Below are 24,363 nucleotides of genomic sequence, written 5' to 3'. Positions count from 1 at the left end.
TCCTCTTGGGCACCGGTATAATTGTAGCCTGCTTGAAGCAGGTGGGTATTTCAGACTGCCAAGGTGAGAGGTTAAAGATCTCAGTGAACACTCCAGTCAGTTGATCAGCACAGGCTTTTAGTAGTCAGCTAGGTACCCCATCTCGACCAGATGCTTTTTATGGGTTCATTCCCCCCACCCCTGAAGGATGATCTGACATTTGCCCCGAGTCTGAAATCACAGGAAAATCACATAGTGGGCCAGTTGGAAGGGAAATTGTTCCCATGTACTTGTTGCCTTGTCCTTCTTGATGCTAAAGGTGCAGCGGGTGTTGTTGGAGTAGCCTGGATGGGGTTAGCAACAGCAGTACTTTGTGGATGATAAGACCACAGCCTCTGCATGCAGAGGACATGAATGTCTAAGCTGGTTGTTGGCAACCAATCAACTGGGCTTGTTTGAAAATGAACAAACAGCAGATGCTGGAAATTTGAATTGAAACGGCTGCTCTGTCCTGCATTTTATGTGTGTGTGTTGGGGGGGGGGCAGTGAGTGAAATGAAAAAGACATCTTGGACGTACTGGAGTGAATGTGTTCAATCTCTGGTCAGGTCGGTTGTTTTAGAAGCCCAAGGAGAGCTCCAGAAGCAACTGCTGCAACTGACCAGCTAAATACCTCCAACATTACTCGTTTTATTTCAGATTTTCAGCATCCCCGCTATCTGCAGCCCACATTTTCAACTTTTGAACTCTCTCTCCTTTCTTTCATTCCTCACTGCCTGATCAGTTTTTCAAAAAAAACCTGCTGTTGCTTTTCAAAAGAGTTGTCTGAGTATCACGTGATGAACATCGCGCAAAAAATCTCCAACCACAATGAGGATCCTGAATCATTTCATTCAACGTTCAAACTGCGAAGAAGCGGGTTGGCAGAGCTAGCGAATACCAAATGCTGATCATTCTTTTTTTCGCAACATCACATTCTATTTCCGAACTCTCTTACATCATTATTCAAATAATATCTCAAGGCCATCCATGCGCCTGCGTATTCTCATGTCAGGGCGAAATCCTTGATTGGTCAGTTTGAGCTAATTCTGGAACGGAATAACCAATCGCCTGTAGGGAGCGAAAAATCAAATCCCGGAGAGCAACAAACGGCGGTTCGGATTGACAAGAGACGGAGACACATTTCGGTATAAAACGGTGACATGGCCACCGTCACGAGTAGTCATGTTCTGGGAAAGCCTCGGGAGCTGATATCTTATCAAGGTAGTGGCCAATATGTTTTCATAGAGCAGTATATAGTGTCTGGTCGCTCTGTGTTTGTTATAAACTTCTCTGGTCTTTTAAGATCGTCGATCAGCTGATAATATCCATTTCTGTATTTGGGTTGTCGCGGGTTAATACACCTTGTTTCGAAATTCGTAACTTGAATCTTTTTCTCTCTTTCCATGGAGAACAAAGACGTCAGAAGTTAGAGGAATATATTCAGAGGAAAAAGTACGCGAACAGCGTAGCAGCCCAAGCGAGGAGCCGTTTGGAGAGCAGGTGATTTGGATTATAAAGATTTGCACCTGTATATAACGTTTTTGGCGTCATTTTTAAATTATTTTAGATCTGTCTGAAGTACTTAACACGCAAAGATTTTTTTAAGCGCCTTCGTCGTTACAATGATGAGTTTTAGCAAGCTATCAATCAAGGTGCAGAAACGCTTCTCTGGTAGTTACTGTATTTTGAATGGCAAAATGCAGTATGCCGGCTCGCTCCGCCTTGTGTGACTCGTGATCTCAATGTCAATGCCTCGGATAAACACTCCGAAATCTTAGTTCAATGCCCCCGCTTTGGACGTTGGAATAACAGCTGTCAGTTTGAAATGTTACTGTAATTTGCAAATATTGTAGGTTTTAAAACATTGTGTACTGGGTAACCGGCTCTGTAATTACTATTTGAAAAATCATTATAGATACAGGTTAGTCATTCTACTGCTCAAATAGTGGACGTAATCCTACGTTTTGGGGAGCGGCGGAGGCTGTGGGGAGATCTGATAGAGGTTTATAAGATTGAGAAACATAGAGTAATCATTTTTTTTAAAGCAGTGTTGAAATCTCAAATAACAGATGGCATATATTTAAGGTGAGAATGGGTTGGTTCAAATGAGATAACGGAGGCAAGTTATTTTTTAGTGGTTGGACGCCAGAGGTTCGTGATCATGAATGTACGGGAAATGGGAGGACTGGCTAGACAGGGATTAGTTGAATTGAGCGTTTGATTACTAATGTAAGCAGTGTGACACAACATTGAGATTTCCGATTGGCTGAGCTGTTTTTGTTCATGAATCTAGTGATGGTGATGGCAATGGCAAGCTACTATTTCTATAGTGTAATGATGATGCAAGGGGACATGAAGGAAACCTGCACTGTGCCCTCCTGGGTCCATGGGGTGGAGCTACAGAATGTAAAGTTTTCATCTTGTGGTTCTAAGAAGGAGAACTTTACAACACAAACTTGAGAAAGTCTGCAGATGCTGGAAATCCAATGCAACACACACAAAATGCTGGAGAACTCAGCAGGCCAGGCAGCATCCACGGGAAAGGAGTAAACAGTCGACATTTCAGGCTGAGACTCTTTAGTCCCGCTGAAGGGTCCTCCAGCACTTTGTGTGTGGAACTTCACAACATATTACAGCCAATGACAATAGCATTAATTTAAAAACAAAACTTTCACAAATCTTTTGTTTTCATGGAGCAGAAGATGAACTGTAGAAATATAACAAGCAGACATTTCAAAGAATCCTGCTCTGGTTCGAAATTAACTGCACTTAAATTACTTCATCCCAGAATCTTTTAAAGGTGAGAGTTGTACATTGGGTAGGAATGATGGGTGTAGCTTCTTTGGGTAGGATGCTGCATTGAATCTGAATAAAGTATTATCATTGTTGATCTGGGCCCTGACATTTGTTACAACTTGGACTTGGATATTCACATTGCTGCTTTGATCCTGTTCTTCAGGTGTCTGTCAGCCCTGACACCTATTGAAGTAGTATTTCAAATTTGGAAGTGGAGAATCTTGGTGATGGATTGATTTGCATCTTTCATCCAGCCTATTACCAAATTTCAAGATTTACAGGGCTCCAGAAAATGAAATGAGATTAACTCCTGAGGGTTACTTTTGCTGGGGGAGATCAGTAGGATTTCAACTCTGCTTGTGCTAAGTTCCAAAATATTTCTCTGCACCCTGAGTAAAAGACACTTACAGCATGTGAAAGTTAGCATACATAGGAAACAACAAACACAAAAAATGCTGGTGAACGTAGCAGGCCAGACAGCATCTATAGGAAGAGGTACAGTCGACGTTTCAGTCTGAGACCCTTCGTCAGGACTAACTGAAAGAAGAGTTAGTAAGAGATTTGAAAGTGGGAGGGGAGTGGGAGATCCAAAATGATAGGAGAAGACAGGAGGGGGAGGGATAGAGCCATGAGCTGGAAAGTTGATTGGCAAAAGGGATGTGAGGCTGGAGAAGGGAGAGGATTATGGAACAGGAGGCCAGGGAGAAAGAAAGGGGCGGGGGGGAAGTCCAGAGGATGGCAAGGAGTTATAGTGAGAGGGACAGAGGGAGGGGGAAAAAAAGGAAAGAATAAAATTTTAAAAATAATAAATAAGGGATGGGGTACAAAGGGGAGATGGGGCATTAACATAAGTTAGAGAAGTCAATGTTCATGCCATCAAGTTGGAGGCTACCCAGACGGAATATAAGGTGTTATTCCTCTAACCTGAGTGTGACTTCATCTTGACAGTAGAGGAGGCCGTGGATAGACGTATCAGAATGGGAATGGGACGTGGAATTAAAATGTGTGGCCGCTGGGAGATCCTGCTTTCTCTGGCAGACAGAGCGTAGGTGTTCAGCGAAACAGTCTCCCGACTGACGCAGGCTGGAAAACCGTTTCGCTGAAGTCTTCTATATATTGGCGAGACCCAACATAGGCTGGGAGAACGTTTTGCTGAACACCTACGCTCTGTCTGCCAGAGAAAGCAGGATTTGCCTTTGCCTTTGTCTTTGCCTCCTCTACTGTCAAGATGAAGCCGCACTTAGGTTGGAGGAACAACACGTTGTATTCCAGCTGGGCAGCCTCCAACCTGATGGCATGAGCATTGACTTCTCTAACTTCTGTTAATGCCTTGCCTCCCCTTTGTACCCCATCCCTTATTTATTTATTATTATTTTTTTCTCTTTCCCTTTTTCTCTTTTTTTTTCTCCCTCTGTCCCTCTCACTATAACTCCTTGCCCATCCTCTGGGCTCCCCCCCCCCACCTTTCTTTCTCCCTCAGCCTCCCGTCCCATGATCCTCTCCCTTCTCCAGCCTTGTATCCCTTTTGCCAATCACCTATCCAGTTCTTAGCTCCATCCCTCCCCCTCCTGTCTTCTCCTATCATTTTGGATCTCCCCTCGCCCCCCCCACTTTCAAATCTCTTAATAGCCCTTCTTTCAGTTAGTCCTGACGAAGGGTCTCGTCCTGAAACGTCGACTGTACCTCTTCCTAGAGATGCTGCCTGGCCTGCTGCGTTCACCAGCAATTTTTATGTGTGTTGCTTGAATTTCCAGCGTCTGCAGATTTCCTCGTGTTTGCAATAGGAAACAACAGAACATTTAGGCAAGGAATCGGATGTGATCAAGAACAGAACTCTATAGAACACTTGGAAATGATCTGTAAGTTCGGTAGAAGAAATGATTATTGAAGATATGTTGGCAGAATAACTTGATTTGTTGGAGTTGGTTGAGAATTACTCTAAAATATGCAGTGATGTTTATTTCTCACTGATTTTACAATGACTGTGAGCACGTTGTTGATGAGGTGGAACTTGGATTCTCAAGGTGAGAGGGGGAGCACTATCCAGGTTGAAACAATCCAAAGAGGAACTCCAGAAGTGGAAATATTTGAATGTAAGCTGTGCAGCCTGCATCCTTTCAGAACAATGACGTATTGAGAAGGTTGCTGTTGACAGCAACCTTAGAACTGGGATGATTACACCAGCTTTGAAATAGGGGAAAAGTTGCTTGAGGATAGCAAACATTAATGAATCTGGCTTTGAATGACTGGTTGTTCAGGAAATACCAGAATGTGTCAGGTCTCATTGAACTGGAGCATTTTAAGATTTAGTGTGTATTAGCTGTATATTATTGTGAGCATTTTTCTTGCATATTTGTGCCTCACTGTTTGTTCTATGCTCTAATTGTTTCTCATGCTTTCTTCCTTGTACTTTTTTTCTGAAACCACTGATTATGAAATGTAGAAGCATGAGTCCAGTATATACTGTAGTGCTCAAGGTTCTGGATCATTGATCTATAGACAATTTAAATCCCAGCATGGTTGTTGGATAATTTAAGGATGAGGAAATTGTAAAAGTAGAAGAAATGTGATTAGAATTGCTGGTTTCAAAATTAATAAGGATGGAGCTGCCAGGTTATCAATGTTTGATTTGTATTTATAAAAAAAAAAAAAAAGGAACTCGCCTGGTTTTTGATGTTCTTCAAGGAAGGAAATGATGTTGTTATTTTCTAGTGCATCTAGTATGTAACTTGGAACTGCCATTCCACCTTAGAGTGATTATGAATGGATAACATGTGCAGGCTTTAGCTGCAGTGTCCATATTCCATAAAATAAAGTTGGCTCAGTGCATTCTTGTTTCTAGTCTGCCATTCACTAATCAGAATCTGGTTTAATATCACTGGCATGTGGCGTAAGATTAGTTTATGACAGCAGTACGAGGAAATGCATGATAGATAAATGAAGGGGGCTAAAACTGAATTGCAGTACATCTATGGTTGAGTTAAAAGTTGTGCAAAAAAAACCTAGAAATAAAGTAGTGAGGTTCATGGGTTCAATGTCTAATTAGAAATCGGTTGGCAGTGGGGAAAGAAGCTTCATTGAGATCATGGCTGTATCTCAAATCCACTTTTGCATTCCACCCTATATGTACTGATTCTCGTGACCATTTACGCTTTCCACAGTCCTTTGGATAAGGACATTTTGACCACCTCTGCATTAAGAAATTATTCATCTCAGTCTTGGGTAACTGATCTCCTTCTGAAACGACATCCCCAGTTCTAGACGGACAGACACTTCACTTGGGATGGTGTCAAGTAGTTTTGAATGTTGAGGCCATTTGGAGCAGCCATGGTTTTGTTGAACAATGGAATACGCTGGTGGGACCAAATAAGTTGCTCTACTTTGTTCTTGTGTAAATCCTTGAGCTAAAGGAAACTTGTCTCTCAGTAGCTATCCTGCCAATATCTCTCAAAATTCTGTAAATATCAAATGGGATCATATTGGCTTTCTAAGCTTCTGCACATATGGCTAATCTTGTTTAGTTACTTAGTCTTGTCCCAAAATCAGAGGTAATGCCCTTTCCCCTTCAAAACAACTACAGGAGATGCAATTCTTACTTTCTCCCTTCCTATTGTGCTGAGACCTGCATGATTTTTGCAAGTAGAACAGTGGATTTTTTTTATATAAATTCTTGTGAACAGGGAATATACAGTGTACAATTTGGTCTTTTACAATGGGAAGGGAAAACCTAAATACAGAATGTGATCACCTGCTGAGCACCTCAGTCTGCAAGGCCCATCATTTTAATTCCCCATTTCATTCTGACCCTGACCTCTCCCTTCGTTTGGCAACACTATTCAACCAAGCTCGATGTTGCCTTGAGGAACACCATCTCATCTTCAGACTTGGCATACTTTCAGCTTTCTGATCTCAAAAATGATTTCAACAATTTTAGATGGTCTTTTAATCTAATCTTTCATCTCACAATGCTATAAATGTTTTCAATCTCTGTTTGTTAATTTTTGGATTTCATTCATTTCCTCTTGGTGTTGCGTGTTCTGTAGCCTTCGTCATGGTCTCTCAGCTGGCATTGCCACTATTTGGATTTCTTAATGTCTTTTGGTCTCTTTTCTTTCATTCTGTCTGATCCTTCTCTGCCCGTTGGCAGTTTTATGCCATGGTGTTGCATGGTGACACAGCTACTTTGCTGCTTCAGCCTGGATTCAGTGCTCCAGTGCTGTCCATGTGGAGGCTACATGTTCTCACTCTGACCACGTGTCCTCCGGTTTCTGCCAATATTTCAAACATGAGCAAGTTTGGAAGGTAATTGGCCACCATGAATTGACTTGGAATGTAGACAAGTAGAAACGGAATCTGAAAAAAGGTGATTGGTGTAAATGGCTAGCATGGTCTCTGAGGACTGACAGGCTTGTTTCTGCGCTGTATGACTGTAAAGTATTCAAGCTTCATGTGTGCTGTCTGAACTTAATATTTCTGCTTCTGAATCTTTTGATGCAGATTTGTTGGTTCCACTAAGTAATTTCACAACTTAATTTAGCTGGCTTTTAAATATTACCTATGAATGTCTGGCAATTTTGTAGCCTCTCCCTCATTCGATGTAGGTGCATGATATGTCATCATTGTGATGTCATTACTAGGAAATTGAAATTTCTAAGTTTTTAAAATGGCAAGTACATGAGAAATTTTGGAAGCAAGCAGTGGTCACAAATGCTTTTCTGATTATACAAATCACTTTACTTGTAGGGTCTGCCTGAAAGACAAGACAAACTTTGAAAAAGTTCGGGTTGCTAAATGGCAGAAGGAAATAACGGTGGGTAACAGAAATCAAAGAAAAACTTTGTTAATTATTGCATCAATAGAAGTTTCATGTTATATTTTGTACACTCAAGGGTTAATCTCTAGCTTTGCAGTAGTGAGTTCCATTCATGATGAGCAGTGCTTAAGAATCCATGTGATTTTTATTAGTGTTGTAAAACCTGTCATCAGATAGAATTTCATCAGAGATGCTTCTGTCACTTCATTGTTTCAGAATGTTAGTCTGGATTTATTGATGGATTGCTGTCAACTTCAATGAAATATTAGCAATGTTATAACATTGTATTTCAATCTTTATTGATTACCTTTGCAAGTGTAAGGTATTTAGAATGTTAATTTCCTAACAGTACAATATATCAACAGCTATATGCAAAATATAGTATTTTATCTCTGCAGAGAGAGAAGCCTTTGATAAAGCTTGGTAGCTTTACTAGTCTGAGCTTTTTTTAAACAGGGAAATATAATAAATTATTTTAGATGACTGGAAGAAGTTGTAAGGATTTTATTATCTTTCTCCCTTGCTGCTTTCATATATGAGGAAATTGTATCTTGGGGAGCTTGATCTTGGGAAATGAATCTGGGCGAATGGGGCAACACTTTATGAACAGACCAGATACATGGAAGTTTCATAGTTGGGAAAGGAGGCAAGGTTTGTCTTCAAGTTAGTCCTAAACGAGGGCGGTGGGAGAGGCTGATTTTCATAGCATAAAGGTGATGAGTAGATGCTTGAGTAAAATAACGTCTGACAAATGGGTGTTTTATTTTGAAAGACAGTCGTCTAAGTCTTCAGTGCTATTTCCTTCTGATAAGGATGAAGGTCAAAGTTGATTAAGGAACCCTGGATGATGAAGAATATTGAAGCTTTTGATCGGGCGGGGGGGGAAGAAATAACCATATGACAAGTAGAGGCAACTGGAATTGAGTGAATTCCTGGAGGAATATAGAGGATGTAGGAAAGAACTTGAGAGAAAGAGGGAGTGTGCAAAAAGCCTGGAGATGTCCTTGGCAAAAATATCAGCAATTTCAAGGTATTCCATAGACGTATCAAGAACAAGAGGACAGCTGTGGACAGGGGATCTCAAGGACCACTGTTCCCTCCTGGAAGAAAAATTCCTGCTCAGAGGAATGGAATGGGAAAGTTGTTTGGGACTAAAGAGCAGTGTTTTATAGAGTAGAAAATATGGAACGGGTCCTAAAAGAACATTTTTTTTTCATCTGTACTTAAGAGAAAGATGCGCAGATGGTAGTGAATTTGGGGAGAGCTACTAATATAATCTAGAGCAGTGATTCCCAAACTTTTTTCAGTTACTGCTCCTTTGACCCCCAGACCACATTCCCAGCAACTACCTCCCCCTCCCTTTCTGATCATTACATTAAAACTATAAAAAATTTTGATTTACAATACACAGTGAAAGAAATGGGAACTACAAATTCAAAGTGGTGACAAGTGCAATTCCAGGAGGGACATGGAAGCTTGGGATGTGTGGAGAGGAGGTTTACCAGGATGCTGACTGAATTAGAGGGTATGAGAAGTAAGAGTTTGGACAAACTTGGATTTTTCTTTTTCCCTCCTGGAGCATCACTTGAATGTAACTTTAGTGAAAGGGGGGAAAAGCTTTGTATTACAGGGATACGTATCTGGAAAGAGCTGCTGAGAGGTGCAAGCAGGTACAATAGACACTGTTACATTGACACATGAATCTGGAGAAATAAGCAATATGTTGCAGGCAGCAATGGTTAGTATTGTATTCAATACATACATTGTGGGCCACGAGCTTATTCCTGGATGGTACTGTATTCTATAATGTGAAATTATTGGACAACTAACTATTTTTAAAAACTTTAAAACTTGAAAGAAGTTTTCTGTCCATTTTAATCAGTGGAAAAGTACAAAGATTTTGGTCTGTTTTCCCAGTAGGAAGCTCCAGAGAATGAATCCAGATCTAATGGAGGTAATAATGAGTATCAAGTTACATAGATTTAATGCGTGGTAAAAGGATTGGAGGGGAATTGGGAAGATTGTCTTGGTCTAGTCCTAGATCCTATAATCTGATGATAGACACTGAACCTGTCATTTTATTTAAATTACTTTGACAAGAACATCTGTAATTTCAAGACTCTAGACCAAGAGCTGAGAGGTAAGATTAGAATAGATGACTCTTTGTTTTTGGATGATATGACATGACAAGTTTTATAGCTGCTACACAGTAAATTTCTGTTTGGAAAAGTGAAAAGATATTGAAATCTAAAATTAATACTTTTAAGTATTTTATTTTAGGTACCTGAAGGCAAACAGCTGGAGCCAAAAAAACCTGTTCCAAACCATTCTGTATCCCAATCCTGTATCCGATCTGGGTCAACTTTATCAAAGCAAAGAGAAAAGCCATCCATACAGAATACTAACTCGGTTAATTTTAGAGCTAAAATGTCTGCCAACCAAATCACTCAATCTGAAAACCTGCCATCATCAATCCAAGAGGACCATTCAAAAGTTGAACAAGAATCAAAAGAAAATAACAGTGTTGCTCCGAGCAAAACTGGAATGTCTCTCCAAAAATCAATGGAACTGGAGAAAATGCCATTGAACCAAAAGCACAATTCACTCGTGGAGCAAAGAGGAAATATAAAGCCAAGAGCACAGAATGCCACACTTAGCCAATCATTCTTTGCAATGAAAAACAAGCAGGTTAAATTGATAGCTGAAAAGAGCAATACATCTAAGATGCCTACTTCCACCTTTAAGAAACCGGTGTTGGGTTCATTTCGTGGTAAAATTGTACAATCCAAAATCCAGTCCTTCAGATCAGCTTCTCAGCAGAGTGAGAGAAGGGAGAAGTCTGATCCAGTGGCAAGTCTCTCTGATACAGAGATAAAAAATAAAGAACCTCAAGACAAGCTGCACAAGCCGAGGCCGAAGGGGGTGGAAAATGTGCAGCCTGTTCGGAAGATCTGGAATAATACACCTCATAATAAAGAAAGGAGATTAACAGCAGCTTCTGCTCGCAGTACTACAACAAAGCAAAAGGCAATCACAGCCAACGTGCTGAACATCAAAATAGATTTTAAACAGTCTGGGAAAGGTGACACTGCAATAGTGGCAACTCAAACAATCACAACAAAGAGAATCACTGCACCCTCCCATAAAGCCCCCAAAGATTTACCTGCAAGACCCCCAGCGTGGAAGCTTTCAAAAAATTATGGCAGCCGTAAACCCATAAAAGATGGTGAGCCTCCAGCAGATAAAAGGTAAATATTTATTTTCTCTGATTATTCATACTTTATATTCAGAATATGGTAATTGTGAGTCAATAACCTTAATGGCTGTTATTTTAATCAGTTTTTAAGATATGGGAGCAAAATTAGGACATTCGACCCATTGAGTCTGCTCTACCATTTGATCATGGCTGTTTTATTTTACCTCTCAACACCGTTCTCATGTCCTCTCCCCTTAACCTTTGACACCCTTTCTAATTAAGAACCTACCAAGCTCCACTTTAAATATACTCATGAATTGCACTCCACAGCTGTCTATGGTGATGAACTCCACAGATTCACCACTCCCTGGCAAAAGAAATTCCTCCTCATCTCCATTCTAAAGGGATGTCATTCTGTTTTGAGGCTGTGCCCTCTGGTCCTATGATTCTGTCACTATTGGAAATGTCCTCACCTTGTCCACTCTATGTAGGCCTTTCAGTATTCAGTAGATTTCAATGAGATCCACCTCCCCCACCATTCTTCTAAACTCCAGTGAGTACAGACCCAGAGCCATCAAACTCATGTTAACCCTTTCATTCCTTCATTCTCATAAGGATTTGTGCATCACTGGTAAGGCTAGCAGTTATTGTATCCCTAATGGCCTTGAGAAGGTGGTGGTGGGCAATGTTGAATCTTTATAGTCCTTCTGATAAAGGTACTGTACCTTGAGATTCCAAGGATTTGGATGCTTAAATGTCAGTATGATTTCAAAGATGGAATGGTGTGTGATTTGGCAGGGAAAATGTAGTTAGCAGCTTTTCTCCTGCACCTGATGACTGTTGTAGTGTGGTTGAAATCACCAGAGAGACAGAGTCACTGGTAGATACAAAGCAGCTTCTTTATTTGACACAAGGTACAGCAGGCATCATACCGATGGAGATGCTTTCAGGACAAAGGTCTGCTAGCTTAATGTGGGCTCGATATTTATATGCTAAGCACAAAGGCAATCACTACTTTAAAAAGTTATAGACAATGCTTCCTATTGGAGCTACATACAAAATATCTCACTATACTTTCCTTCCAACGCCAACATGTCTGGGTTGGTATCCACAGCCTTAGGAATGTAAGTTTAGTCTACGATACATTTATTTGGCATTTCCTGTGCTAACATAGAAGACAGTTAATATTTATAAAGTATAGATAATACTGTCTTTGAAACTACAGCATCAGGTCAAACTACGGCGCCAGAAGCATCTGGTATTCACCTTTTTAGGAAGTGCATTGTGGTGGACTCGACTCATCCACAGTACTTTGTCAAATAGAAGTCTGGTGGCCAGAGTCATTTAAGTGTAAGCAAATCATCTACCCAAAAAATTCACTCTAACAATGACATTGACCAATGTATTGACAGATAACACCAAAGTTGCTCGAGTAGTGATGTTGAGGGGGGTGGTTTTGTAACATTACAATAGTGTCTCCTTCAACTGGCAAAATGAGTAAGGGGATGACGAACAGATTCTAGCTCAAAATGCATCACTTCACATTTTGGGAAGTTAAACCATCACCAGGACCTATACAGTAAAGGTAGGATCATGGAGCGTGTTGTAGAACAGAGAGCTTCAAAGGTGAAGGAGGTGTATTACTGTGCTTGCCTTCATTGGCCAAGGGATTGAGTAGGAATTTTTAAATAGTTGCGCAAAGTATTGGTTATGTCGTGCTTGGAATACTGCATACAGTTCTGGTTACCAAACTGCTAGAAATGTGTGATGAAGTTAGATGAGGTACAGAAGAGATTAACAAGGACATTGCCTGGATTGAAGGGCTTGAGTTACAATGAAAGATTGATAGGCTGCTGGGTCAGATATTTTGGATCAGGGGAGGCTGAAGTGCCATGAAAGAGATACTAGAATTATAGTAGGCAAAGACAAAGTAGATGGTCTGTTTCCCATGGCAGTGGTCTCCGAAACTATAAGGCATAGTTTTAAAATAAGGAAAAAGTTGTTCAAGGAGTTCCTGAGGAATAAAATTTTCAGAATAGTTGGTGTCTGTCATGAGCTGCCAAAGAAGGTGGTGGAGACAGGAACTGTAACACTTAAGAGGCATCTGGACAGGTACTTGAATGACAAGGGCCAAAGGGATATGGAACTAATGCACACAGGTGGTATTAATATACATGGGCATGATGACAAGCACAGATGCAGTGGGCCAAATGGCCGATTTCCAAGCTCTGCAACTCTGGCTCTTGGTCATGGGTTTGAGATGTTTCTGAAGGCTGAAACTTAAAATGCCAAAGATTTTATTTGGATGCAGTACAGAGTAGGCCTTTCCATCCCTTTGAGCCATGCTGCCCAGAAATTCCTCCCCCCTATTTCAATTCTAGCCTAATCACGGCACAACTTACAGTGACCAATGAACCTGCCAACTAGTCTTTGGACTGTGAGGAAACCGGAGCACCCAGAGAAAACCCACATGGTCATGGGGAGAATGTGCAAACTCCTTGTGGGCAGTGCAGGAATTGAATCTGGGTCACCTGTAGTGTAAAGCATGTTAACCGTACACTACTGTGCAAAGTCTGCACTTGTGTATTTTGGTTCATTTAACAATTTTGTTCTGAAGGAGAACACAACTGATGTCAAAGGAGAAATTAGTAAAACGACCAGAAACGATGCCCTTGCAGAAAAAGAAGTCTGCAGAAGAGCCAGTGAAATCACTTTGGACGACGATTGTGGAAGAAGAAAACCAGAATGAACTTGTGAACAAAATAAACCAGTCCCTCTCTGAGTGTCTGAACCGGATTAATGAGGTATTTACAACTTTTTATACAGTTGCATTTAATATAGGACCTCAGGTGGGAGGGACTAAGTGTAATATTGACTTGTGAACAACATTTCCTGTTGCAAAGGTCATTAAAGGCTCCCTTTAAACACTCCCTCTGCCAACTCATCCATGCCAAATGTGCTGCCCTGCAAGCTGATCCTACCTCCTGGCGTTTTGGCCTGTAGCCCTCTGTGCCTCTCCAAATCTATGAACTTGGCTAAATGACTTTTAAATGTTACTAATGTGCCCAATTACTTGCTGGCACTCATTCTAAGTACACACCATCCTTTTGCATGCAATCACTAGTGTTGGCAGTCCATTCCAAATGCGCACCACACCTTACATGAAGAAGATGCCTTGATATCCCTTCAAAATCTCCTGCCTTTCATCTTAAACCAATGTTGCCCTGTGTTTAACTTCCCCCTCCCTTGGGGGTGGGGGGGGGGAGAGAGGAAAAAATGTGCTTTCATCTGGTCTATTCCCTTCACGATGGTATATCCAGTATCTCTGTTAGGCCACTATTCCCTGAAACAGGGAGACTGAGTAAAGTCCCATTCTACACAACCTATCCTTGAAACTCAGGCCCCCAAGTTCTGGCAACATCCTGGTAAATCTTTTCTGTGCTCTTTCTATTTTAAACATGTCTTTCCCTATTTCTTTTATTAAAGATACAGAATAGGACAGACCCTTCAACAATCTACACTGCTTGGCAATCCATCTATTTAACACTAGCCTAACCTCAGGATAATTTCTAATTACCCGTTCACCTCCTAATGGTATGTCTTTGGACTGCAGGAGGAAACCCATATGGTTCATGAGGAGAACGTACAAACTCTCTGTAGACAGCGCTATAATTGAACGTCGAATGTTGGAGTGCACAGAGCAGTAATAATGTTGCACTAACTGCTATGCTACCATGGAACAGTGTGACCAAAACTGTCCCATTTTTGGGCCCTCGCTGTTGTCTGGTATAAATGGAACATGACTTCCTAACTTTTGTGCTCAGTGCCCTGACTAAAGGCCAGTGTGTCAGATGCAGCCTTTTCACCGTAACAACCTGTGATGTCACTTTAAGGGATCTATGCACTTGCTCATCTGGGTCTTTCTGTTCCACAACACTCCAGGACTCTACCATTCACTGTACAAGTCCAACTCTGGTCTGATCTACCCAAATCTAGATTGGGTAGATCATACCATTTGGCTAGGTATATGAACCAAGGATCATATACCTATCCAATGAACATCCAGTTGTACACCTGTTTTAGTATCCACAGATTTGCAAACCTTGCCTTGCGCATCTATATCAAAGTCATGTATATAAACCACAAAAAAATTTGTCCCTATACTACCCCCTGAGGCACACTACTAGTCATAGGCCTCCATTCCAGAAACAGCCCTCAACCATCGCCTCAGCACCCTAACATTGAGTCAATTGTGAATCCAATCCACTATCCCTCCTAGATCCCACATGATCTAACCTTCCAGACTAGCCTGTCATAATGGACCTTGTCAAGGGCCTTGCTAATGTCTATACAGACAACCACCACTGCCCTACCCTCTTGAAGAATGCCAAGAGATTTATCAGACATGCCTTTCCACACACAAATTTGTGCAGATTGTCCTGAAACAGACCCTGTCTCCAAATGTTGGTGGATCCTGTCCCTCAGAATCCCTTCAGCAATTTACCCACTGCTGCTGTCAGACTCGTCGGCTTATTGTTTTCCAGCTCTTTGCTATTTCAAACACTGGTACCATATTAAACACTCTCCAGTCCTCTGGAACCTCACCTGTAGTTAGAGATGAAGTAAAACTACAAGGGCCTGCACTCCCCCCCCCCCCCCCCCCCCCCCCCCCCGCTTCCCAGAAGGTCTGCGAAGTAACCAGGTCAGGCCCTGGTAAATACCAGGTATTGTAAATAAATACAATTTAATCACAAGCACAGGAAATCCTACAGATGCTGGAAATCCAAGCAATGCACACAAAATGCTGGAGGGACTCAGCAGGCCAGGCAGCATCTATGGAAAAGAGTACAATTGATGCTTTCACGACGTTTTGGGCTGAGACCCTTCAGCAGGACTGGATGGGGGGAAAAAAATGAGTAGATTTTAAAGGTGCAAACAACAGGAATTCTGCAGATGCTGGAAATTCAAGCAACACATCAAAGTTGCTGGTGAACGCAGCAGGCCAGGCAGCATCTCTAGGAAGAGGTGCAGTCGACGTTTCAGGCCAAGACCGAGGGGAGAGTGAAGTGCAAAGTGATAGGTGAAACCTGAAGGGGAGGGATGAAGTAAAGAGCTGGGAAGTTGATTGGAGAAAGATACAGGGCTAGAGGAGAGGGGATCTAATAGAGGACAGAAGACATCGAAGAAAGAATGCACTTTAAAGTCTCCAAAACCACCTTCTAGTAGATGCTCCTTTCCCTACAAACAATCTCACCCAATCAGCCTCTGCAAGATCCTGTCTAATGGCTCCAAAATTTGCTCTGCCCCTGTCCAGGGCCTTGAGCTATGAATCTGTAATTTTCTTCTCCATAATTATTGGGTTGTTAGAGATGGTAATCTTGGAGAACTTATTGAACAGTAAAGGCTTTTTATTGAGGTAACAGCATTCATCTAATAGTTTAATAGTACACTTTGTAATTTTTATTTTCTCAAGTAGTTTTCTACTTTGTCTTACAAACTTTTCAACTACTTGGGTGATTTTTCTACCCATCTCCCTTCTAATCTGGGGACGTTTTAATAATAAATAACTGTTCCGGCCCCAAGTAGGACACTATGTAGGCTACCAAAAGCTTTCTTAAGGGGAGAGTTGTGTTGTATGTCTGGGATCCCCCAATATCAAGTCTTTTAGTTTGCAACTGCAACATTTGGTGATGCCAAAAATGTACTTTTTGTTTGGCTGTGAGATGAAAGCCAATTTTTTTTTTTTTTTTTTTTTTTTTTATTAAACGATTGGCCTTTATTTTGTACCATGGCAAAAATGGAGACTTGGCCTGTTGGGGGAAGGGGGAAGTTTGACCTGCACTCAGTGGCCACTTCTGTTACATGTCTCTTGCCTAATAAAGTGGCCACCAAGAATATGTTCATGGTCTTCTGCTGATATAGCCCATCCACTTCAAGGTTCAACGTGTGGTCCAGTGAGCGATGCCCTTCTGCATACCATTGTTTTAACATGTGGCCATGAGTTACTATCACCTTCCTGGTCAGCTTGAGTCAATCTGGCCATTCTCCTCTGACCCCTCTCATTAACAGTGTTTTTGACCACCGAACTGCTGCTCACTGGATTTTTTTTTGTTTTTTTTTTCCATGCCATTCTCTGTAAACTCTAGACTGTTGTGCATGAAAGCCAAGAGATCAGCAGTTTCTGAGGTACTCAAACCACCCAGTCTGGCACCAACAATCATCAATTTCCTGGTCAGAATCACTGAAGATCACATTTCTTCCCCTTTTTTTGGTGTTTGGTTCTGTAAAACAAACTGAACCTCTTGAAATGTTTTTGTGCATTGGCAGATTAAGGATTTGCATTAACGAACAGGTGTACCTAATAGTGGCCACTGCGTGTCGTTATGCCAGAAATGGCAATGTCAAAGTTCATAGTTCTACTGTAATGTTCCTTGTGTATGTTTTGCATACACATTTTGCATATGTGGTGACATGTTCAGGTATATTCTGATAACTTAAAATATTTCTCACTTCAAAGTTTGTTGTTTTGAAGCCTGATTAATTTGCAATTGTGAATGCACAAGCAGATATTTTGCATCTGCAGATGGAAGATGCATGGTTTGAACTCCGTGCTGACATTTCCTTGCATCCTGCAGATGCTGCTCAACCTGAGTTTCTCCAGCAGTTTACTTGTTGTCTCGGATCTGAATTGTTTTGACTTGTTTTCCTCAGGGTTGCCCAAGTGAAGATGTTTTGCAGACTCTTGAGAATTTCACTGAGAGTGTCCCTAAGGCTAAGAAGTTTGCAAGGTACTGGATCTGCCTCGCCTACCTTGAGCAACGCAAAGGATCTGTCCACGACGTGATGGCTGTTTATGAACAAGCCGTTAGAACCGGAGCACAGGTATTGTTGTCTCTAATTCTGCAACCTGTGGTAGACAGAACATTTCTGTAGTGAAGCTCTACAATTGCGTGCATGATTGCATTTTGTCTATCAACTGAGAAAGAGCTGAGTTATGACTGATCTATCTTGCCACTGGCCACTTTCATTCATCATTTGACATCCATCCTCAAATGTCCCTCAGAACCTGGTGATGAATGCTCCTCTAGGTAAATATTACATTCTGCTCCATCTTTGTACAAATGTTTTGGGGAGCCAAGAAATGAGTTATTTACTCCAGAGTACCCAGTCTCTGTGTACCTGATCCAGGTAAGAATCGTAGAGCACTACGGCACTGAAAAAGCAGGCCCTTTGGCCCATCTAGTCCATACCAAACCATTATTCTGGCTTGTCACATCGAGCTGCACTTGGACCATAACCGTCCGTACCCCTGTCCAGGTACTTATCCAAACTTTTAAAATATTACAATCAAATCTGTATCCACTATGTCCGCTGGCAGCTCTTTGCATACTCGCACTTCTCTAAGTGAAGAAGTTCCCCTTAAATATTTCATCTTTCACCTTTAACCTAAGAGCTCTAGTCTCTCTAAACCGATTGGAAAAAGCCTGCATGTATTTACCCTATCTCTACACTCCACTATTTGTATACAATACCTTCACTGGCTGTGACTGAGATTGGACTATTGGAGGGTGACTAACGAGCCTTCACTTTGGAAAAAGCTGCATGGGCAAGCCAGGGAACTATAGGTTGGTGGTGGGGAAAGTTGCTGGTTGTGATTCCAAGATCTGCATTTGAAAAGGCCAGGACTGATTAGGGTTAGGCTACGTCCACACTACGCCGGATAATTTTGAAAACGAAGCCTTTTCTCTTCGTTTTGACCCTCCGTCCACATTGAAACGGGGTTTTCATCCCCCGTAAAATGGAGCTTTTCTAAAACACTGTCCAGAGTGCGTAAATTTGAAAACGATTGCGAGTTGTAATGTGGACAGGGTAAGTGGAGAGATTTTAAAATGACACCACAACAACAATGCTTTTTCTGCTTCTGTTTAGTACTGTGCAAGCACTGCTGGACGGCTGTTATAACACGCAGTTGGTGTGAACGACACGAGTTAAATTGTAAAGTGAGCTTTTTTGACTAGATCCCCTAAATTGATTTGATTGAGTCTATCTTTATAAATATTTATGTCAGAAATACTGCGCAGGTCTGGCGGCAGAAGATCCCACTCTCTTGTTGATCTTGGGTAGAGGACGGCTTCATGTTTGTGTTTACTCTATTGTCTACGTTAATAGCTTGTTTGGAATTAAACATCTCCACATTCTCCACTGCCTTGCTGACTTTGTAGTCATTCGTAACTCGCAGAAACAGCTCGACTTCACTGTCTGTCTAAACGAAGAAGTCCAGTCTGCTTTTTCCAGCGGAGGTTTTCTTTGTATTCCTTGAAGACATTGTTGAAAACTTCCTTTCACTTGTTGTTGGTACTCTAGTTTTTGACCAATGGAAATAGCACAACGCTGCCGCAGAAATGTAAATATTATACTGTTTCCTCTTCGCTTGTTTTCTGTAGCTGTGTCTGCGCATGCCCAGTAGGAGTAGTTTCGCCCAAATATCCGTTTTAGTGTGGACAGAGATATTTTGAAACACGCATAGTGTGGACGCCTATCGTTTTTACTCGAAACCGGTGTTTTCAAAATTATCCAATCTAGTGTGGACGTAGACTTAGTCAGCATGGCTCTGTGTGCGCGGAAATGTTGCCTCACAAATTTCACTTTTCTGAAGAGGTGACCAACAGGACTGAAGATGGGGATGAGACTGTTGCAGAGGTGGATGTTAGCAAGGCCTGTGACCAGGTAGGCTGGTCCAGGAGGTCTAAAATGTGATTCATGTGATCTTAAATATTAACAATTTGAATAAAATTGGTGGTAAAGGGGACAATGAAGAAGGTTGTCAAAGGTTGCAATGGGATCCAGAATGACTGGGAAGTAGATCACAGAATGGCACATGGAATTTAACATGGACAAGTGTGAAGTGATGCATTTTGGGAAGTTAAATAGGGCAGGTTACACAGTGAATGGCATGCCCTCAAATCTTGATGAACAGTCGGACCAAAGGATACATACTGTAGTTCCCTGAAGGTTAACCTAGGTCGACAAGATGGTGAAGAAGACATCAGCTGTGAATTTCTTGGGGTCATTGTATCCAGTACTCCCAATATGGCTCCTCTGCATTGGTGAGATCTGACGCAAATTGGATGATTACTTTGACGAGCTCCTCTGCTCCATCTGCCAAAAGTGAAATTTCCTGGTGACCAACCATTTTAATTCCTATCCCCATTCCCGTTCTGACATGTCAGTTCATGGCCTCCTCTTTTGCCATGATGAGGCTACTGCCAGGGTGGCAGTGTTCTGTCTAAGTAGCTATCAATCTGATGGCATGAGCATTGATTTCTCCTGGTAAATTTTTTTCCTTGCCCCTTCCCTCTATTCCCCATTCTGGCCTCTTGCCGCTTTTCCTTACCTGGTATCAGCTCCCCCTGGTGGCCCTCCTTCCCTTTCTCCCATGGTCAGCTCTCCTCTCCTGTCAGAACCCCTCTCCAGCCCCTTACTTTTCCCACACACCCGGCTTCATGAATCACCTTCTAGCTCATCTTCCCCCTTCCTTTCCAGTGCTGATGAGTGATCTCTGCCTAAAATGTCAACTGTTTATTGATTTCTACAGATGCTGCCTGACCTGACTTCCTTCAGCATTTCATGTCTTGCTCTGGCATACATGCCTTCAGCAGTCTAATCATTAAAAATAGGAGTCGAGGCATTATATTACAACAAAACAAGATGTTGGCCAAACCGCAGTTAGTACTGCAGTTCTGGTTGCCACGCTATAGGAAAGGTGTGATTGAGCTAAAGAGGGCACAGAAAATATTTACTTGGATTGGGGAGGGACTGAATAAAGTGGGATTGTTTTCTTTGCTGTGAAAGGGGCAGAGAGGAGAGCCAAGAAGTCTCTAAAAACAGTGAGGATAGATAGTCATTTTTCCCAGGGTAGGGGAGTTCGAAACTGGAGGGCATAGCTTTACGTTTAGAAGGAAAATATTTAAGAGGATGTTGGAGCCAAGTTTTTCCCAAATGGAGGGTGTTGGGTACATGGAGCAAGTTGTCGGAGGAAATGGTGGAGGCAGGTACAATTATGATGTTGGATGGATATATGAATTGCTCAAGTTATTGCAGTATTGAGCTCTCTACCTAGGGAATTGGTTCTCTCATTGAGAATAATACATGCAGAAAAGAGCATGTGTAGCCATACCATTCACCTATTTGTGGTTTAACGTCATTAACATTGATTGTTAACAAGGAAAATCAGTTTGCTGAACAAAATGCACTCAGTGGACACTTTATTAGGTACATCTTGTTAATGTAAATATCTCAGCAACTCAGTGCATAAAAGCACATTGACATGGTCAAGAGGTTCAGTAGCTATTCAGACCAAACATCAGAATGGGGAAGAAATGTGATCTAAGCAACACAATGCTGGAGGAACTCAGCAGGCCAGCCAGTATCTGAGGGGGAGACGGGTGGAAATACAGTCAGTGTTTTGGGCCAAGACATCAACTGTACTTTTTTCCCCATAAGATGCTGCCTGGCCTGCTGAGTTCCTCCTGCATTCTGTGCATGTTGCTTTGGATTTCCGGTATCTGCAGACTTTCTTTAAGAAATGTGATCCAAGTGACTTTGATTGTGGAATGATTGTTGGTGCCAGACAGTTGTCGTTTCTTTTGTTACGTAACCGGCAACAATGAATATTAATCGAGACAGGTTTTATGAAAACAACCAAACATTTATTAAACACATATAAGCAATAAGGGGGGAAAAAAAAACAAAGGAAAACTTTAACCAGAGGTTAAACAGGTACACAGCCGTTCATCAACTCCACTCGGCTCTGGTTCTTAAAGCGTTAAATGGGAAAACAGTTCTTAAAGCGATACAGTCAGATACAGTTCTTAAAGCGATAACTTCAAAAGTCCAACAGATTTACACGTTCAGTTGGCAGAGACTTCTCTGGAGAAGGATTTCTTCACTGACGCACCTTTACTGCCAGTTCTGTCCACAGGATTCCCGATGCCGAAATTAAACAGTTTAAATTGACTGACCTTAAATTCCTTTTAGAGACAGCACCTTGTTGCATGAACTCATTGCGCTATTGCAAGAGTTATCTCAATGCAGGTTCTCCAAAGACTCAATAAGGTCGATCCTTTATTAAACTGCCAAACGATGCCGACTTCTCTCAATCCTTCACTTCGATGAATTCTTCACTGTCCCTTCAAAACTGTCGGAATTGAGTAAATTCGCACTTCCAGCCACAAATTTCCAGTCCAAATACAATATATTGTAAGAGAACGCACCTTCAGTTTTAAAAATGAAACTGCGTCACAAAAACAAACACGCAACAGAAATCTGTCTTTAAATTTCAAAACATAATCTAACAAACTAGTGTGTTCTGCCTGGAAATCTACAAACTCAAAAACCTACTGTGTCACCTGAGTCGACCCTTATATAGTCACGGGGCACATGTCATCATGTGACCTCATCTGCGGGAAAATCACATCAGGTGACCTCCAAAAGACCATTACATCATTCTCACAAAAAAACAGATCTCCTTGAGCATGTAACACCTCCCTCCCAAAAAAAAAAAAAATTTTGGTCTCTTGAACAAAACTTTAACAATTTATACACAAAAAATACAAAGGTATAAAATTTACAAAATACACAATATATACAATCTTTCAGCCCTTTACAAACTAATGTACAGTAGGAGTGTTATAAATGATAAAATATCAGTCCAAAAAAAACAGATTTTCATTGTACATTTAACATCTAGACAAACAGTCAATGATCACATTATCTTTACCCTTGATATGAGTGCTCAAAATATTGTACTCCTGTAACATTAAACTGGATTATTAAATTGAAGTTTAATTTCCTTAACCCTTTTCCTTAACAGTCACAGTAGCAACCTCTCTCTCATAATACGGTTTTATCATGTTTATATGACACAACTGTGTTGTCTTTCTCCTATCTGGGATTTTTACCACATAATCCACCTCATTTACTTTAGATTTAATCTCATAGGGACCATGGAATTTTGCTTGTAATGGGTTTGTTTGCACTGGGAAAAGAACCAACACCTTATCTCCAGACTTAAATGACCTCATCCTAGCTTCCTTATACCACATCTTCATCTTCTCTTGAGCTAACTTTAAGTTTTCCTTGGCCAAACTACAAGCTTTGTACAATCTGTCTTTAAATTTCAAAACATAATCTAACAAACTAGTGTGTACTTCTTTATTAATCCACTGTTCCTTCAACAAAGCCAAAGGTCCTCAAACTCTATGTCCAAACACAAGTTCAAAAGGACTAAAACCTAATGATTCCTGTACTGCCTCCCTAACTGCAAAAAGTAGTAAATGTATACCTTCCATCCCAACCCTTTTCATTTTCTACACAATATACCCTAATCATAGTTTTTAGTGTAGAATGAAATCTCTCCAAGGCTCCTTGTGATTCTGGATGATAGGCTGAGGAAATAATCTGCTTTGCTCGCAGTTTATAAACTATCTACTGAAAGAACCCAGACATAAAATTACTTCCTTGATCTGATTGTATTTCCTTAGGCAGCCCAAAATAAGTGAAGAATTTTATAAGAGCTTTTGTCACAGTTTTGGCTGTTATATTCCTAAGAGGTACTGCCTCTGGAAACCTAGATGCTGTGCACATAATAGTTAATAAATATTGATGTCCAGTTTTAGTTTTTGGCAAAGAACCTACACAGTCTACAATGATTTTTGAAAATGGCTCACCAAATACAGGAATTGGTTGCAATGGGGCCACTGGGGTAACCTGATTAGGTTTACCAACAATTTGACATGTATGACACGATCTACAAAATGTTGCCACATCTTGTCTTAAACTAGGCCAATAAAAATGTTTAGAAACTTTGTTCATAGTTTTCTTTACCCCTAAATGACCACCCAAAGGAATACTATGAGCCATAGTCAAAATCTCATTTCGGTAAATTTTAGGAACAACAACCTGATGATTAACTTCCCATTCCTCACTAGCAGGAATTGTAGGTGATCTCCACTTTCTCATTAATACCTCCTTTCCAAAATAATATCCAACTGGTACTTTTCCAATTTCATTATCTGGAAGAGCTTGTTCTTTTAATTTAGCTATCTCAGGATCCCTACCCTGCTCTGCTATCATCTCCTTCCAAGATAAAGACCGATTTTCCTGATCAGACTTACCACCAAAATCCTGATCAAATAAGGTAGGTAAGAAAGTTTCTGATACATCCTCAAAATTCAAATCTTGATTTGAACTGTCATGGATAACAACCACATCCTTTACATCAGTCTTTTTAGCCATAGCTCTTGTTACAACACAGGAAGAATCTGTGTTAGAATCCCTCTGTGGTTCCTCAGAATTTGAATTTATTGTCAAATGCACTTCAGGAAAAACTTGTCCACCCGCTAAATCATTCCTTAACAAAAGAGAAACATCATTCACAGGTAAACTGGATTGTAGTCCTACTTTAACAACCCCTGTAACTAATCCTGACCTTAAATTTACTCTATGTAAATGTACTGGCATAAGGGCACCCCCTACTC

At 41.1% G+C, this 24,363-nt stretch overlaps 1 protein-coding gene across 1 annotated transcript in view; it reads left to right on the top strand.

Annotated features, from left to right (window-relative positions):
* The first annotated feature begins 1,125 nt into the window (after nt 1-1,125).
* The window catches only part of LOC140200693 (cytoskeleton-associated protein 2-like), a 29,851-nt gene continuing 6,613 nt past the window's right edge, over nt 1,126-24,363 (top strand). The window contains exons 1-6 of the mRNA XM_072264270.1: nt 1,126-1,241; nt 1,430-1,520; nt 7,560-7,626; nt 9,910-10,877; nt 13,443-13,629; nt 17,537-17,707. Of these exons, the coding sequence (XP_072120371.1) occupies nt 1,181-1,241; nt 1,430-1,520; nt 7,560-7,626; nt 9,910-10,877; nt 13,443-13,629; nt 17,537-17,707 (1,545 nt within the window). The 5' untranslated portion in view covers nt 1,126-1,180. The remainder of the gene's footprint in view (nt 1,242-1,429; nt 1,521-7,559; nt 7,627-9,909; nt 10,878-13,442; nt 13,630-17,536; nt 17,708-24,363) is intronic.

This window comes from Mobula birostris, chromosome 7 (genome assembly GCF_030028105.1).
Source record: "Mobula birostris isolate sMobBir1 chromosome 7, sMobBir1.hap1, whole genome shotgun sequence".
Lineage (NCBI taxonomy): Eukaryota > Metazoa > Chordata > Chondrichthyes > Myliobatiformes > Myliobatidae > Mobula > Mobula birostris.
This window is presented reverse-complemented; position numbering and strand designations above follow the sequence as displayed.